The 17594-nt window shown below is 42.9% G+C and overlaps 1 protein-coding gene across 2 annotated transcripts; it reads right to left on the reverse strand.

The window, feature by feature from the left end:
- Positions 1-282: 282 nt before the first annotated feature.
- Positions 283-17575, reverse strand: LOC109506891 (collagen alpha-4(IV) chain-like). Of its 2 annotated transcripts, none has more exons than XM_019855903.1 (48): positions 17484-17575; positions 17252-17323; positions 16163-16205; positions 14079-14150; positions 12972-13106; positions 12844-12888; positions 12640-12756; positions 11826-11891; positions 11711-11746; positions 11381-11443; positions 11259-11294; positions 11113-11154; positions 10943-11026; positions 10772-10816; positions 10619-10690; positions 10170-10214; positions 10039-10092; positions 9827-9890; positions 9512-9616; positions 9233-9391; positions 9135-9143; positions 8959-9048; positions 8705-8856; positions 8330-8402; positions 8147-8253; positions 7844-8027; positions 7681-7752; positions 7487-7594; positions 7184-7402; positions 6961-7122; positions 6700-6867; positions 6438-6581; positions 6172-6282; positions 5887-6065; positions 5592-5655; positions 5405-5479; positions 4841-4948; positions 4639-4746; positions 4264-4335; positions 4045-4173; positions 3733-3840; positions 3513-3668; positions 3324-3431; positions 3081-3218; positions 2423-2539; positions 1947-2135; positions 1415-1698; positions 283-964 (listed from the first exon to the last, which is right to left on the reverse strand). In XM_019855903.1, exons 2-48 carry the CDS (start codon positions 17290-17292, stop codon positions 707-709), a joined length of 5016 nt encoding a protein of 1671 aa, XP_019711462.1. In that variant the 5' UTR covers positions 17293-17323; positions 17484-17575; the 3' UTR covers positions 283-706. The 2 variants fall into 2 exon arrangements, with proteins under 2 accessions (XP_019711462.1, XP_019711461.1); XM_019855902.1 differs by having other exon boundaries at positions 17240-17323.
- Between the last annotated feature and the right edge of the window lie 19 nt (positions 17576-17594).

Consider the following 17594-nt stretch of genomic DNA (forward strand, 5'->3'; position numbering starts at 1 on the left):
GATCAGAAAAAAAAATTGTTGGTTGCATTTTATCTGTGTCAGCATTCTGGGGGATCCAAAACATGATTCGATTTGTTTCCCAAACCTAACAATCAGTCTCCTGCAGAGCTTGCTGATGAGCTGATCATTTGAAAAAGGTGTGTTGGAGGACAGAAACATCTCATACATGCATTGATAGTTGCCCATCCTTGCTCGAGTTAGTTGTGAGCCATCAATCCCGGGTCCTGAACACAATTTGGGTGACTGTAAAAAAAATTAAAAAAAAAAAAAAAAAAGCATTTCAAGTATTTGCCCAGAGGACACTTTACTTAAAAAAAGACAAAAACAGTACATGAGGTACAGTGTCAAGATCATCATCAGCCATACAAAAATTTGGAATTCCTTGGTACAGACATAAGAATAATAAGAATAAGAAAATTCCCATCTATGCATGTTTGTGACATTTTTGTTTGGTGGTGTGCAGTGAGATTTTCCGAATGTAAAATGTATACCTTGATGTTTGGGAATCACTCGTCATGAAGGGCAGCAAGCACAGAATGTGCCCTCATTAGAGGCTTAAATGGACGATCGTATATTTCAGTTATATCACATTGTCATTTGTTCTTTTTGTTTTCAGTTACATGTTTTTTGGAACAAAAATAACCTGAGCACCAGGTAATCCAAAGATGTCTTCTTCCACCATTGGGCCAAATCTCCCAGAGTTCCTCTACTGTCGGAAGCAGACTTGACACTGACTGGCCTTGCGTCGCTGCTCCTCGGCAGCCTTGATGGTTCCGGGCTTCGGTTTAACAAACTGATCTACGTGACGTACGGCCGTCAGCCAGAAGCTGTAGAGGTTGGCGAAGTAGTGACAAGAACCTCGCGCTCCCTGGCACTCGATGATCGGATGGGTTCGGAAGTCCTTGAGGCAGCTGCCGGGAGATGTCAGAGACTGACCGCCACCCTCATCACCTGCTCCTGTTTGCTGGTGAAATAACATATAAAAGCAGCGAGATGAAGACGAATTTGTGTGGTTTTTTTGCTCTTTTAATTTTCAATTGGCAAAAATAAAGAAAGAAAGAAAACGTGACATTAGTTTATTTGTTTTTCAGTCCAACACAAAAAAAGACCAAATGCCTGCTATTTGATATTTTTGAGCCCTGAGCCACTGTGACGTCATTTTCAGTCGACAGTGAATGGCAAAATGGACGCCCTCTCAGAGGGATAAAAACGGGTGGATTTTGATGCTCAATTCACATTTCACAAACGTAATCAGAACGCCGTATTTAGACTAGTGGGGGCACATCCAACAGATTATTGTCAAAATGTGGATAAAAGCAATCACGTTTTCATTTTTTACTTTTGATTGTTTCATGAATACGAAACAAATTAATGATATGCGGATGAAGACCCAATGTGTAAATTTTATACGTACAAGGAGGAAGGAGAAGCCCGTCCACAGGCTCCTCCAGCCAGATGGGCATTGAGGAATTGATGAATCCTGACTGTGAAAAGCCACGGCGGGCATAAGTGTCTCGCACACCACACAGCGGCTGATGTGGGATCTGATTTCATGGCCAAAGAGCGGCATCATGGGTATGGCCGCAGTGGTGGAGAGCCAGTAGGACTTGTCGTTCCGTGCGGAGTAGTGACAGGCAGCTTTGTTGCAGTATGAGAACGGCATGGTGGAAAACACGGGCAAGCAAGAGCCAGCTTGACCTACAAAAAAAGGGAAGGAAATATCATGGATCAATCAAAAACGGTTTATTTGATGATACGAGCATTTACTAGTTTTGCAGAAATCCTCATTGTGTAGTAGACTTATAAAATATAAACAGGGCGAACAAGCTACGTCTGGATTTGAGAGAACAGTTCTGACCTTTCACTCGCACAATATACTTTGTAACGATATACCAAAAATCACATTTTAGCCGCCGCTAGTGTCGATCTTGCCCAGTTTTACCCACCAAGGTCTTGTGTGTGAGCCTTCTCCTGTCCCTCCAAGTAGGCCAGACTGTAGCCTACCCAAAGCTGGCTGGTGCCATCGGGGCAATGAGGCACTTGAACTGACTGGCTGTGAAGAACCAACAGGAACCCTGAGCTTGATGTCCTCGTATAACCTGGCGCGCCTGGGTCACCACGTGCACCTGGGCTGCCTGAAGAGTGGTCAGCGATGCAAAGAGTGGACAAAATTCAAAAGAAAGAAAATACAGAGGTGCAGAAAACCATGAGCAATTGATGCAAAAAATGTGCTGTTGGATATTTTTTATAGAAACCAACTACAAATCCTAGCGGTATCACTTCAACATACATCCTAAAAATCAATGACTATATTTCGAACATAAGCAGGTCTTTGGCACCAACTTGGTGGCATCTTCATTATTTATTCCTAATATCAGCTCCAATACGCAAAACCTGAATGAATTATCAGGTTTTCACTCACCTTGTGGCCCAACAAATCCTGGCTCACCAAAATCTCCTTGTTCACCAATAGGACCATCAATACCAGGAGGACCTGGAGGTCCAGCATTGCCCCGAGAACCTGTTGGACCCTTTGGTCCTGGAGCCGAAAAGGGAAGAGAAAAACGAATGGTTCTCAGTTGAGCACTGACCATCACTATGGCCAAATAACTCTATGGTCTATTTTCTGTAGCGCTTTCATTCGGGTTGCGGGTGAGCTGGAGCTGAGATTGGGCGAGAGGCACGGTACACCCTGGACTAGTTGCCAGCAAATCACAATGCACATGTTTACACACAACCATTCACACCCACATTCACACCAATGGACGATTACGAATCTTCAATCAATCTGACATGGAAACATGTAAACTCTCCACCTAGGAATACTGGATCTGAAATTCGACCCCAGAACCTCATAACTTTGAGGTAGATGTTTTAACAACTACAATACCGTGTGGCCTTAGACTCATTTGATCAGAATTTCATTGAAATGGAAATGAAATTTTGTTTAATCATCCTCTCTAGTTAATGAGTCAAAAAGGGGTGAACAAAACAAAGCGCTATTATGAATGGAACTCGACACGGATACAGTATACACAGGGACATGCAGACAAACACATTGAAATAAAAGACTTTCTTGCCTTTTGGTCCGTAACGCCCAGGTGAACCCACAGCACCTGGCAACCCAATGGGTCCCGGGTAACCAGGTGGTCCTGGGGGCCCATCTGGAGCCCTCCGTACGGGTTCAGAAATAGAATCACCACGATCGCCCTTTGCACCTTTACATGACATGGTTATTCCCAGTTAGCAGTGTGTGCCTGCTTCACTGTTTGAAGACGCCTAAACAGGCATTTAGCGTATCTTAAAGTTGTTGGACCACTCACCAATGTCTCCAGGTGGGCCGTGTATTCCTTTCCTCCCCCAAGGCCCAGGATCACCTCTCTGTCCTTTAACTCCCTGTAAACCTCTGGAACCAGGAAGGCCTCGCTCACCTGAAAATGTGCATTAAGAATGAGATTTATCTCACAATAATAATGACAGTTTTGAATCATAGGTTAATCAGGTGATTTTACCTTTTGGTCCTGGAATCCCTGGATATGATGAAGGTCCTGGATTTCCTGGATAGCCCTTGTTTCCCTTAGGGCCTGGAGGCCCAGGTAGGCCGGTTGGCCCCTGATCTCCTTTGTGGAAAAAGAGGCTGCCTGGTTCCCCTTTCGGCCCAGGGGGCCCTATATAGGAAAAGTAGAACATCAAATAAAAAGGACATTGCATTTGAGGAGGACATGTTCAGACCTTGTGGCCCAGGAGCCCCTTCAGATCCTTGATCTCCAACAGGTCCCGGCAAAGGTTTGTCACATTCTCCCCCAGGATAACCGGGTTCACCTGGAGAACCGGGTGGACCTAATGGAAGAATATACAGTAGGAATATTAATTCAACATGTGTATGCAATAATAAAAGACTAATTCCCATTGAATATTTCAGGTTTCCTTGAGGACTAAAACCCATTTATCCCATGATTCCCATAACTAAACATCCGAATACTGCTGCGGTTCTCAGATTATCTGTTTTCTTGATGCAATGGAGTTGTCTTCGGTATTTCATACCTGAGTCACCTGGTGGACCCATTATGCCTTTTAGCCCAGGATAAGATAGTCCTGGAGGCCCCGGAAGTCCCCTGGAACCTTTGGCTCCAGGAAAGCCATCTGGTCCTGGACGGCCTAGGATTGTGACTCCTTAAACAATAACAAATGAATAGATTTTTTGAAAGAGATGACTTAACCGAATAAATGAAGAGTAAAAAGCACATTTTAAAATTTCTTTACCACTTGCTCCTTTCATCCCTTTTGGTCCCCTGAGACCATCCAGTCCAGAAAGACCGGGTGACCCCGGCAGTCCTTATAAATGAATTAAGATAAGATAAGATAAGATAAGATAAGATATCCTTTATTTGTCCCACACTGGGGAAATTTACAGCCTTCAGCAGCAAGATTGTGGGTAGAAAGAAGAGATATATATAATTAAAATAGATTATATAACATTAACATCATTATTACTATCATTGGCATTGTAAAAAGTAAATATATAAAATCTGGATTATCAATACCTTAAAATACCAAAAACGATACATAGCCGTCACAATATACAGCATCCCGTGTCATTATTTTTTTTCCAGTAGCTTCAAAAGAAAACCTCAGTACCTGGAGGTCCAAATGGGCCCGGTGGACCCAGGGGCCCTGCATACCCACTATCACCTTGAACACCTGGAACCCCTGGATGACCCGGTGGGCCAATAACCCCAGGAAAACCTGTCGAGAAAAGATCATGAAGAAGAGACTCCAACATCCACGATTACACTTAATTTGAAAGTAATTCACAAAGAAAGCAGCCATTGAAAATCACCCGGTCCACCATGTCTTCCTGGTTCACCAGGAACACCCGGCTGTCCAGGCGCTCCTGAATATCCCCTTGGACCTGGATCACCTGGATCCCCTGGATCCCCGATCCGTGCTGGATTAAAGAAATGGGAAGATGTTAGTAAACCGTATCCTGTAGGTTGCTTTCTTACACGATGTAATTCAGATTGGTTAGTGGTTGCAGAATGGTGTGATAGTCATTAGCAATTGTCACTAACAATTAGGAGGTTAGGGGTTCAAATCGCATCTGTGGTTCTACCCTTTCTGTTTGGTCAGTTGAAGATTCCCGATTGTTCATCGGTGTAAATGTGAGTAGAAATTCTAGTTTGTCTATCAGGTGGGATAAAATTCTAATCACAATGCATTCGTGACACTAATGTGGACAAATACAGATATGGATTGATTTGGTAATGTTGCAGTGTGAGGGTGTGACATTCTTGTTTTATATGAAATGTTATATTGCTGGGAAACAAATAAAGAGGTCTAAAATTATCAAAGAAAGAGGCGAACAATTTATCAATGCCAACAGACGACTACACTCTAAATTTACCGCTGAATCCTTCCTCTCCTTTAACTCCTTTTGGTCCTGGGCTTCCAGGTTGTCCAACAGAGTCTCCCGGTTCACCTAGAAAAGTATTTGATTGAGCTAGTTCAAGTAGCCATATGATAATCCAGAGAATAAAGATTATTTTCCTTGATCACGTATGGTGAAATACATTTTATGGATTTCGATGTACCTTTGGCACCTGGAAGTCCTGGAATCCCTGGACCTCCTGGTTGTCCCCTGGGTCCTGGTTCTCCCTACAAGACACGTTATTTCTATGAATATGTTTTCAGCTCCGGCAAGCAGGCAACACTTTGGTACAGCCATTGGCAAAAGACATGGATCGCCAATGCATGAGGTGCGGCATTTACCAAAATATTTGATTCTGATTCAGCCAAATATTTACAATGATGACATACAACATACAGTATTAAGGAAACTGGCAGCACAACATAATTATTAGGATTAGAGTCACTTCAGATTCGTACCGCATCTCCATCATTCCCACGGTATCCCCGGGGTCCAGGAAAACCTTTCAACCCAGGGTGTCCCGGATCTCCAGGTATCCCACGTCTGCCTGGTTCACCAGAATCACCTTTAAATCCCGGTGAACCAAGGAAACTATCTGGTCCCGGATCACCTTGCCCTCCTCTTTGGCCCTTTAAACCTAAAGAAAATAATTAAATGATGAGCTAATCAAAATTTGTTTTGCCATAAAATGAGCAATAATATATTCATCGATATCTAATTTTGTGAGTGAATAGCTCAGTTGCCTATTGGTCCTGGTGGACCAGGCTGTCCTCTTCTGCCTGGTGGTCCTGGTTCTCCCTTTATTAAAGACACAAGTTTTGATTCTCCAGGTAATCCTCTGGGACCATGTATTCCTGAATGCCACAGTTGGGAATTATATAGATTACAGTCTGGTTCATAAACAACAGTGGCCACTACTGTGCACTTTAATGGAGGTTGAAGTTTCCAAACCATTAGGCACAATATAGTCAACAGTAAGTGAAGTTAAGTATTTTAACGTTATAAATACCTTTAATACCAGGATATCCTGGTTCTCCCGTGACACCTGGTGGACCATTAAAGCCTCTTTCCCCGTGTATGCCTCTTGGACCTGGAGGACCTGGAGGGCCTGGTAAGCCTGTAGCCCCATCCCTGCCAGGGAATCCCAACTCACCTTAACAATAAATCAGAAAAGTATTACCATTTCAGCAAGACCAGCTACATAAGTACTCCGTTCTGACTGAACAGTTTGTTTCCTTTTGATTTTCATTTGTAGACTTGACATGGCTCACCTTTCTGTCCGGGCCAACCGTCATTCCCAGAATCTCCTGGAGGACCAGCAGAGCCTCTTGGCCCTGCTGGGCCTGGTATCCCAGGAAGACCAGGGAGACCCGGTGCACCCACAGGGCCAGGACCAGGTAGGCCTGTATCTCCCCTTGAGCCCCTTGGACCAAGAATGCCTTTAAGGTGTAACATTATGAAAGAATGTTCACTTGAATTTGAGAGAAATCAAACCACATCTATGATTGGGAGATATTCTGCTGCATCCTCACCTGGCACTCTTGGTCCAGGTTTTCCTGGAGGACCGGGGGGTCCAGGAGGTCCTGTTGACTCACATATTGTACATTGGGGGCCTTGAGGTCCGGTAGCTCCACGGTCACCATCAAACCCTTGTTCTCCTTTTCGACCTGGCCATCCAGGTGGTCCTTGTGCACCTGTGAATGTTGTCAACTGTTTGAGATACTGACTGGGCGACTGTTTGGAATATGTCCTCACCTGGAAGCCCTGGGCTTCCTGGACGGCCAGGAATTCCGTTTCTTCCTCTAAGTCCAGGTTGGCCAGGCTGGCCAGGAGGACCAGGCAAAGCATTAAGCACATCTCCTGTGGAACCTTTCCTCCCTGGTGGTCCCAGTAGTCCGGGAGTGCCAGGAGGACCATCGATGCTTTTTCCACTAAAACCACGGTCACCTTGATCTCCATTTATACCGCGTGGCCCTATTAGAAATACAAAGTGTTACCTAGCTAAAATATCTATAAGCATTTATCAGCTATTTTAGATGATAAATTCTGCCTGACAACCTGGAGGTCCAATCGCTCCGATTCCACCATCATCTCCCGTAATGCCTTTAGGTCCTGGTAGTCCTGGGGCTCCTGGGATTCCATCCCTTCCTGGCTCACCTGGAATCCCTATTAAGATTAAAATGAACAAATACATGAAGAACTAATAATGTCAAGCAGTTAAATAGGTTGGTAGGTCCTGTCCAATGTCTTACCTGGTGACCCAGGTTCTCCCTTGACACCAGGTGATCCCGTCACATTGTCATGACAACATAGTTCAGTGTCACCTAATGACATACAGTGACAAAAGGATTTCCAAATTATAAAAATGTGCCTATGAATTTGAAAAATTGATGCAATGAATTAAAAGTATTCAACCTGGTGGTCCTTTTCGCCCAGGAATTCCTGGAGGGCCCGGATACCCCTGGTCTCCTTTTGGTCCTGTTGGACCATGGCTGCCACGGAAACTAGGACCTGGGAGCCCCAGAATGCCTGGAAAACCTTTAGGACCAACCATACCCGGGTCTCCTTTGGGACCTGGTCTACCTCCATAAGTGGCACCCTAAGAAAATGTGTTAAGTAGCAATTTAAAATAAATGTCATAGTCTTTCGTCATTATGCACCAAAATGTGGTAAAGTCATGTCTATTTACAGTATTAAAAACATACTGCCGGTACTTACTGATGGTCCAGGGTCTCCTGTCAGCCCAGGAGGACCATCAAGTCCTGGTTTACCCACTTGTCCAGGAGAACCAGGATGTCCAGGTTCTCCTTGGTTTCCCTTTTCACCTTTTAGTCATGAAAAAAAAAGTCCGATTTTTTAGGCAGACTATGAGTGGTTTTCAATAACTTTGGGTCTACTCACCTTTAACTGTTGTCACAAAACCATCCCCCTTTTGTCCTTTTAATCCTTTTGAACCCACATATCCTTGAAACCCCTGCAATTTCACACAGAAAGAAAACATACAAAGACTTGGTTGCAGCACGAACAAAGTAAACTAAAAATGTTAACTGCTTTTGACAATTTCGATTTGAACATGCAATTGACTGTTTTTTTTTTAGATCACCAACCAGTCTATGGTCCCATCTCCCTTCATCATCATCATCATCATCATCATATATTGTTACACCAAAACTTCACTCAGTGTAAGGCAGTTCAGTGTTTATTCTCAGGTAATTAAAATATACTTATATATTTATATAAATAACACTATATGGTTGATTATCCTATTGTCCTCACATGTGGCCCTGTGGGACCCTCTTCTCCTTTTAGTCCTGGGTCCCCTTTCATCCCTGGAGTTCCCGGTAATCCTGGAGGTCCTGGAAAACCAGGCTGACCAGGGGGACCAGGCGCTCCTGGAACCAACTGACATTGACATCCGCCTTCACAGCCTGCGGGGCTCATCGGGAAAATGGGTTAGTCAATATGCTAGTATCGTGCAAATATTTGTTTCTCCGTTAGAGCATTTAGATGTATTTTAAAAAAATAAAAACCTTTATATCCTTTGACGCCTTTGTTTCCCTGATGTCCTGGAGGTCCTCTATCACCTGGGTCTCCTGGTTGACCAGGCTCACAAATATAATCTATGGGATCAAAAATGTAAGGCATTGTCATTTCAACATAGACACATTGCTGTTGGAGTTGTTTCAAATAAGGGCATCATACTCACCACCGCATCCTGAATAGATCACACACAAAGCACACTGCATTAGATCATGTGATCTTCACAACACAATTTAAAAAATATGACCTGAAGGTGTTTTATACCTGGAGGACCAGGAAGTCCGGTGCCACCTTTAATCCCGCGGATTCCTTTTCTTCCCTTTGGTCCCGGGAGTGGATTGATTAAGTCGTTGAATCTCCCTGGCTCTCCCTTAAAGCCCTTGGGACCTGGGGGTCCCCTTGGACCAGGCACACTCTGCCCATCTAGGCAGTAAAAACAGGTTGTACAGAGTTAAAGAAAAAACAATCAGGTGTGGGAGACATTTTAATCGATCCTCTTTCCAAATCATGCAGGGGAAAATTTACCAAGCAGAAATTTCTAACCTGTATATGTTAGTCCTTTTGGGCCAGGAGGTCCCCGCATGCCCATTAATCCTGGGTCACCTGGTAGTCCGGGATTTCCCGGATAGCCTTTTTCACCTTTTTCTCCTGTGGATATAATACAATGTGTATTAAAATGTGAGTTCAAGCCTATCCCGGCCAATTTAGGGTGACGGGTGAGGTCCAATCAGGAATGGTCGCTAGTCAATCGCAGAGCAAATACAGACAACCAACCATTGACCCTCACATTCCCAGCTGTGGATAATTGAGAGTTTTCACCGAACCTTACATGTATGTTTTTGTTTGTTCGAATCTCACCTCTGAGAGCAGACCCTTTCAAATACTGTAAGGGACCAGGGAGACCTGGATCGCCAAGGTAGCCCTGTTAAATGTGACAAAAGGCAAAATATTTATGGTACAGTTTATTGTTCATTGAATCGCCTCTCAGAGCACATCAACTTTGAAAATAGAAGCCTGCAAGCTGCTGAATTAAAGTAAAAATAAAAATAAAATTCCCAAGGAATGCTGACCTTCGGTCCAAGTGTTCCAATGAGACCTGGAAGCCCCCTCTCGCCTGGTAAACCCTGAATATCAACATATATAAGTTGACCAATCTTACAGTACAATTTGTATTTTGTTTCTTATTTATTTCTGGTTGTACCTCAGGTCCCACTGGTCCTGAAGTACCAGGTGACCCCGGAAAACCCTAAAAAGAGGGACAAAATGCAAATGTAAGAATATTGTTAAATCCGGTGAATTGAGTATACGAGCTGCTCACACTAAAATAATACCCCAACAAATCAGAACTTTTTTGCTTTGCACTAGTTTATAAAATCCACATCTTACACTAACTGTGCTGCCTCCTCTGGTGTGCATGCCTGAGCTTGATGGCAGACGCCATGTAATCTCTTTACCGTCACCAAATTAGACTAAAGCTCCAGCTAAACTCTAAAACTTCTATTTTTTTCCCCACAAAGCAGAGTGAATATATGTCTTTCCATGCTAAAAGTAATGGTAGTAATGCTAATTTCCATTAGTCTGTCTCTGGCGTTTCCTATTGTATATTAGCATGAAGCTAATTTCCTCCTGTAGATATTGTAAATGACTTGCCCGAAATCCAGGAAAACCAGGAATTCCTTCCTCTCCTTTCATTCCTTGACCGAAGGTGTCTCCTCGACCACCCTTTTTTGAAAAAAAAAAAAAAATTCAGGTCATAATTACGAAGTCACATTTTTCTGGCTGTGCCAGAAGATTCTAACTCACTGGCTGGCCCTTTGGTCCACATACTCCAGGATGTCCTCTGTCTCCCTGAAATACATCCAAACAAAGGATCGATACGGTTGAAGTGAAATTCATTCAAATGAAATAAAATGGTCAAGTTGATGGACAAAAGCAATCGCAAGGCTTCACACACACACACACACACACACACACCTTGTAACCTTTAGGCGGGAGGAAATCTGGGGGAAACTCGATGATTTCTTCTGGTCCTTGTGGACCGGGTGGGCCTTGTTCACCCTGGAAAAGTACATGAAAGGAAAGTGGTGAAGATGCCTCCACCACACATACACAAACCCATCCTCTCAATAGATTTGGGCACTCACATCGTCTCCTTTTGTGCCTGGCTCTGGTCTTCCAGGGTCACCCTGCATAAACACACATTTTTGTTTGACCCGATTTGCTCCATGTGGATTATTATTCCCTATTGCAAGCGCTATAACATGCAATGACTGTATAACAAATCACTCACTGGTGGTCCTCGGGCACCTTTATACCCTCTCGAGCCCTGAGTGGAGCGACAGTGATATTAATGACGACTAAATGGCAGTGGGATTTGTGTTGTAGTTATTATGGTCAATACTGTATATTCACCGGATTTCCAGGTGAGCCTGGAGCCCCATTATGGCCTTTAGGTCCGTTGACTCCTATTGGGCCCTGAATGGATAGAAGTGAATGTATATTGTGGTAAGAGGGAGCAAGATTTACCAAAAATCGGTTCTTATTGTATTTTATTATCACACAGGTGGGAGATAACAATGAACAATGGAACCTCCAAAGTCTGGCATACAATGTGGTCTTTCCCATAGGGACTTTGTTTTAAATCACATTTTACTGAAGATGTTGGAGGTAGTCCGAATCCTTCACATTCATCAACTTGAGAGTTTCCATTGTACAATCAAAATTTTAAGTAAATAAATATACAGGTAGACCCGGATCCCCTGGTCGACCGGGATCTCCCTGGAAGAAGAAAAAAATGAAAAAATAAATAGCGATTCACGTGAATGGAAATATCGATTTTACAAGAAGGGATTCTTACAGGAAGTCCAGGAAGGGAATCGGAATATGAGGGTTCTCCCTTAAGTCCTTTTGGTCCAGGAAATCCCTGACAAGGAGAGAAACTATTACTTCATGCTGTAAATTGCATTTAAGATGTAAAAGGTTTTCAATGATTTGATACACAATTGCATGAAACAATGAGATTTTGAATGAGTGCAATGGACTCGTTCGACTATCTTATTGGGTATAGAATACTGTGGATTACTGCATACTGGTGGTTCAGCACCAACAGATTCACCTGTATGCGGATTTTTTTTCAGGATTAGTTTTTTTGAAAATCCCATTTTTTTTTCTGGAAAATGCTTCATGGTCTCATCAAGATTTTGAGGGGTTTAAAAAATGAATAATATATATAGATTTTTTCTTTTTTTAATGTAAGTTTAATGGCCTGATCATTATCACCCCTGAACACTGGGATTCCACACACTAATTATTGTGGACGGGCCTGAATCCTTCTTCCATCCAGTAAAAATCTGCAAGGGTTTATAATACAGTGCAATTGCCTATATCTACCACACGATGGTAGCAAAGAACTACTGATGACCAAATGATGTGCCTCCAGATCCTTGGCACCAAGGTGAGCACAAAACACTAATTAGGTGAGTGTGTTCTTCAGAGAATATCTAATAAATAAAAATAAAAATAAAAAATTAAAACCCCGACAAATGCCAAACTGCAAATGTGTGAGGTTCACCGAATTGGAAATACTGGTAGCCAGTATGTAGGCGACAACAAACCCCATCCACACCTTCCTGCAAAGCTTGTTTTATTTACAAATGTAATCTTCTACTCACAGGTGGCCCATGCAGACCATCCAGGCCAGGAATACCAGGGACGCCAGGCTGACCCGCAGCCCCCGCACAACCGTCTACTCCAGGCAAACCAGGCTCACCACTTGCTCCGGGATGACCCTAAAAACATGATATTTACCTTCGAAAGATTGTAGAAGAAGGGAGGTGGGTGGCAGCAGTGGAGTTCCTGAACCAATCTTCACTTACCAATAAACCATCGTGACCAGAAAAACCTGGACCCCCAGTGTTGCCCTAGAATATTCCGCAAAAAAAAAAAAATATATACAGTATTTATCATCACACCATATTAAAACTTAATTGCTTGAAAAGTTTACCCGAGCTCCTTTAGGGCCTTCTGGGCCTGGCGCTCCCTGTGAGCCCAGCCTGCCTTTCTCTCCAGGCGGCCCCTCTCTGCCTAATTGTCCCATTAGCCCACGAGGTCCTTGCTTGCCTGATTTACCTGGCAGTCCCTGCAAAGAAAATGGGTCACCATGGTGGAGTATATTTTGCTACATTGTCCTATTTATTTTATAGTGCTTAAAATTGTAAAAACATTGTAAAAATTAAAATAAAATAAACATAGATTTGAGGTTCAGTAACGACCAGCTAGGAAACACTGGTGTCAAAAAATTGATTGATGGTTGTTCTACTTCGTCGGGAGTCGGCAACCCAAGACGTTTGAAAATGGAAAAAAGATTGGGGAGGGAAATATATTTTTTTGTTTTAATATGGTTTCTGCAGGAGACACACATATATTAGCGTTTTAAAATGCTGTAAAATGTGTAGAATAAATATTAAATGTCAACATTTCTGTCAACGAGGATTTGCGTCATTGCCTGCGACACACGTTTCTATTAGCAGGACCGGATGTCAGGTGAGTGGCTGTTGTTAAAAAAAAAAAAAAAACAACAACAAAAACAGCATTTCATGTACAATTCACCGAGGGTACTGGCAAAGAACAGGAATGTGGAGGTCCGATAGAAGCATTTTTAAACGGTACCCGTCAGCTACGATAGTTAATCATGAAGGCTCATTGTGTATTTGTAGCCAACTTCCTCATTTTGATAGGAGGCTTATACAGCTAATATAGATACATACAGCATGTGTTGCCTTCATTGTCAGGCTTATATAAGGCTTTTAGTTTCTTGCGGCGCTAGACATATTTGTTTGTTGTTTTTTATTTTGGTCCAATATGGCACTTTAAACATTTTTGTTGTCGACCCCTGTACTAAGTGATGCGGTCCCTCACACAAGACCTGACTCACCACAAGAGGGCACCAAAGATTACAAGCTTCCCAAGGGATGGTTAAATCCTCTACTTTAAAAAAATATCTTGAGCTAATGAAACTATGTTACAGGAACCGATTGAGTGGTGAATACTCATTTTCTACAGTTTGACGTCTTTACTGACTGATTAACGATGTTTATGAGACACATCTTACCCGTGCACCTTTGGCAGGTAGGCATTGACATACGGAGCAGTTTCTCCCTTCACATGGACCCTCAACATTCCCCTGAAAAAGGACAACAAAAATACATCTCAATTAGAAGCTACTGATGAGTAAGATGAAGAGACAGAATGTGTTTGTGCGAGCATCATGCAAACAACATGGCCAGAGTTGCATCAGGCGGGGGCCCTCACATAAAGTTATGTTTGGGCCATTCCTCTCACAGTCGACAGCTTCTGCAGAAATACCTCCAACAGGTCGGCGGTAAAGCAAATGGCCAAATAAGGACCCTGACCTTGATGAGAGCTGCGGAAGCTTTATCTTTCCCCAAATAGTTTGAGAGGCTGCAGACAACCCCCTCCACACCTCCGAAGGCAGAACGGTTCCCACAAATACGGAGAAATGTTTTGCCAACAGCGCAAAATATTTGGAGGAGTTTATACACGAGAAACTGAAACCGATCTCACATATTCCTTTGCGGTCATGAGCTGTGCCATTAATTGAATTAATTGAATATTTACTGCAATGACTAAAATCAAGCAGCCTCAGGCTAACATTCGCTTTGTTGTTTTAATGACCAAATGCCAAAACCTTAGAAGGAAGGCAAAGGAAAAAGCCACTTGAGTTTGGTGAGGATGTAGGAATTCATTTTTCACTGTTTCACATGGTGGCCTTGGTGGAGGCCTCCACACTACCGAGTGACATTCTTTTGCCATATGGTCATTTTTGTATCACTATTTCTTGGCCATTACTGTATGATGTCTTATTACTGACGCATTCAAACCTCCAGCTTCTTCTTTATTATAATTTCAAACATGCATTCAAAGTTATTTTTCCAAGCAAATTTACGATACGGGCCAATTTTGTCCCAGGCCAATAATATCCTCATCGGAATTGTCGATATCAAATTATGAATGACAGATCTTTTCAAAAAGTATGAAAAGCCTGCCTGACATCAATAAACGAATGATATTTCACCAATTGTCCAGAGAAAAGGGAAAGCGCATTTTTATGCAGGTACTGGTACTTGTCTTTTTCAGGTATAAGGCACCCACCCTCTGACCTCTGTACGGTTTTTGTTCCTTCTACTTATCCTGTTTCAGGATGGTCCCATGAACTTGAATGGGAACCTGTACGAAAGCGATAGCACACAGACAGCTCTCAGGACCGTTTCAAGCTCCTTCCAGTATTAAGACTAAACAGGAGCAAGGTCGGACGTGGACGGAACTGTCAACACCAGCTGCAACTTGCGTGTTTCTGTAATGATTGCACGCATGTACGTAATTTTCACTCACATACACACACATAGTCAAACAAGTTCAGTGTGTCTTCAACAGCCCTCATCCTTTAGGTTGGACACACCCATTGATTTGACACACAATAAATCTTCGGTGGTTCATCTGAAATCAATTGCAGTCTACACAGATGTAACTCAAAGCACATATCTCACAAGAACTTGGGTCACTCGTATCTCAAGGCTTGGCGCTAAAACTGTCCAACGCCTTGTTTTCGGCATAACGAAATGAGTTCCTGTAAAAGTTTTTCATGTTGCCGGTTGGTAAGATTGTGAGTGAATGAATTGCATGGCTGATATTGTACTGACACATTTGGAAAGTTCCGTGGATGGTTCAAGTTGTTTATGCTTGCTCTCATTGCACAGCTGCCCTCGCTGCATGGCCCGGTTTATAAAAATCCAGCCATAACACAGAAATAAAGTTTACGCCGTACATTAAAACTGACTTGCAACATCTGTCACGGAGATGCTTTGCAAACATAAATGTAGATGACATCATTGAGGAGAGATTACAAAAGAAAAACTGACTGGTGGTTATCCCCCCGCCCCCCGTGCAGGTCGCTATTCGAGATTATAATACATTGCAAGGCGGCTGTAATATATTCCAACTTGGTGACAGAAAACTGTAAAGACATTAGAGTGCAGCGTGGTACAATTAAAGAGTCATAGCATTGTGTCAAATTTATAGCGGGCTGTCGTGCAGCTTGACAAGTGCAGCCGTTCCATTGGTGAATTTGCATTTACAGGTAGCAGTTACAGGAAATGAGAGTGGGGTAATTCTTACTGCATCAAGCTGCTGTGCAGCGACGAGCAGGACAAGGATCCACCTGCAAAGATAATGGATTGCAATTAAAATGAATGCACAGTATATCTTACTGGCAATAGAATCCAAGACAACTGATCATCCTTGAGTTATTTTCCAAAGGCGATATCTTTTCTTGAACATCTTTTGAAACTGAGGAAACCCAGTGGGTCGTGTTGGCCACATCTGCCTCACATTGAACACCCATATTCTTCCCACTGTCATCTGGATGAATGAATGGATTGATTGATAGAAAAAAATCTAAATGGATTAAATAGCTTTGGGCAAAGATCTATTCAAACGGTAGACTGTTGAAGGGCCTATTTGCAGTTGATCCAGCCTGTAAAATTACAAGTGTACAGATGTGTTGATCGCCTGCGTAAACAGTAGAGAAGTGTGTTTAGGATGGTTGTGATACAGTTTAAGGCACAGGTGTCAAACTCAAGGCCCCGGGGTCAGATCTGACCCGCCAGATCATTTTATGTGGCCCGCCAAAGCAAATTATGCGCATCGACTTGATGCTTCTTGCTAAAATATCAAAATTGCCAATCGAGTTCACACGGATGAGTGGTTAGCACATCCGCCTCACAGTCCAGAGCTGCAGGGTTCGATTCCAGGCCCCGGCCTTCCTGTGTGGAGTCTGGAGTTTGGAATGCGGGAGGAAAGCAGTGTACCCGGAGAAAACCCACGCAGGTACAAGGACAACATGCAAACTGCTCACATGCTAACCATTGTGCTGCCCAGCGGGCAAATTGAACATTCTAAATTTCCCCTAGGTGTGATTGTAAGTGTCAATGGTTGGCAACAGTCAGAAAAAATGACAAAGTGAGCCAACAGGATACAGATTCCACACTCGTGAATAAAATACCAAGAGCATTAACTCACATTCAAAAGTTTGGGTTCACTTCAAACTTATTTTTGAAATCAAAACAATTCGTTTGAATTAAGATAACACGAAATGAATCTATAATTCAGACACAATATTGTTTACGTGGTCATGTGGTTCTTCCAAAAATGAGATTTCTAAGTGACGTAAAAAGTTTGAATATGAGTACTCACCTGATTGCACACCATGTAAAAGCTGCACATGAGGAACTCATGTTGGCCACCATCTGAACAGGTCAGTGAACTCAACACCTGCACCTATGACAGATACGATGCATGAACCACATAATTAATAGAATCCTGAAAGCCTTCTTCGGTGCAGCACAAGAAATAAAACAAAGTTATGAAATGTCGCTCCCTTCATCTCATGATAGCAGTCCCCATTTTAATCAGTGACAAAAAAGTTCATCATGCTTACCCCAAAATTAGACGCCCAAAGTCATTGTCGGCAGAACGATGGCACAACAAGATGCAGTCTAACTGCTGAAAGTAAAAAAGTCTCGTCGCCAGATGAGGACGAGCGTGTAGT

Source organism: Hippocampus comes, unplaced genomic scaffold, assembly GCF_001891065.2.
Source record: "Hippocampus comes isolate QL1 unplaced genomic scaffold, H_comes_QL1_v1.1 scaffold114, whole genome shotgun sequence".
NCBI lineage: Eukaryota > Metazoa > Chordata > Actinopteri > Syngnathiformes > Syngnathidae > Hippocampus > Hippocampus comes.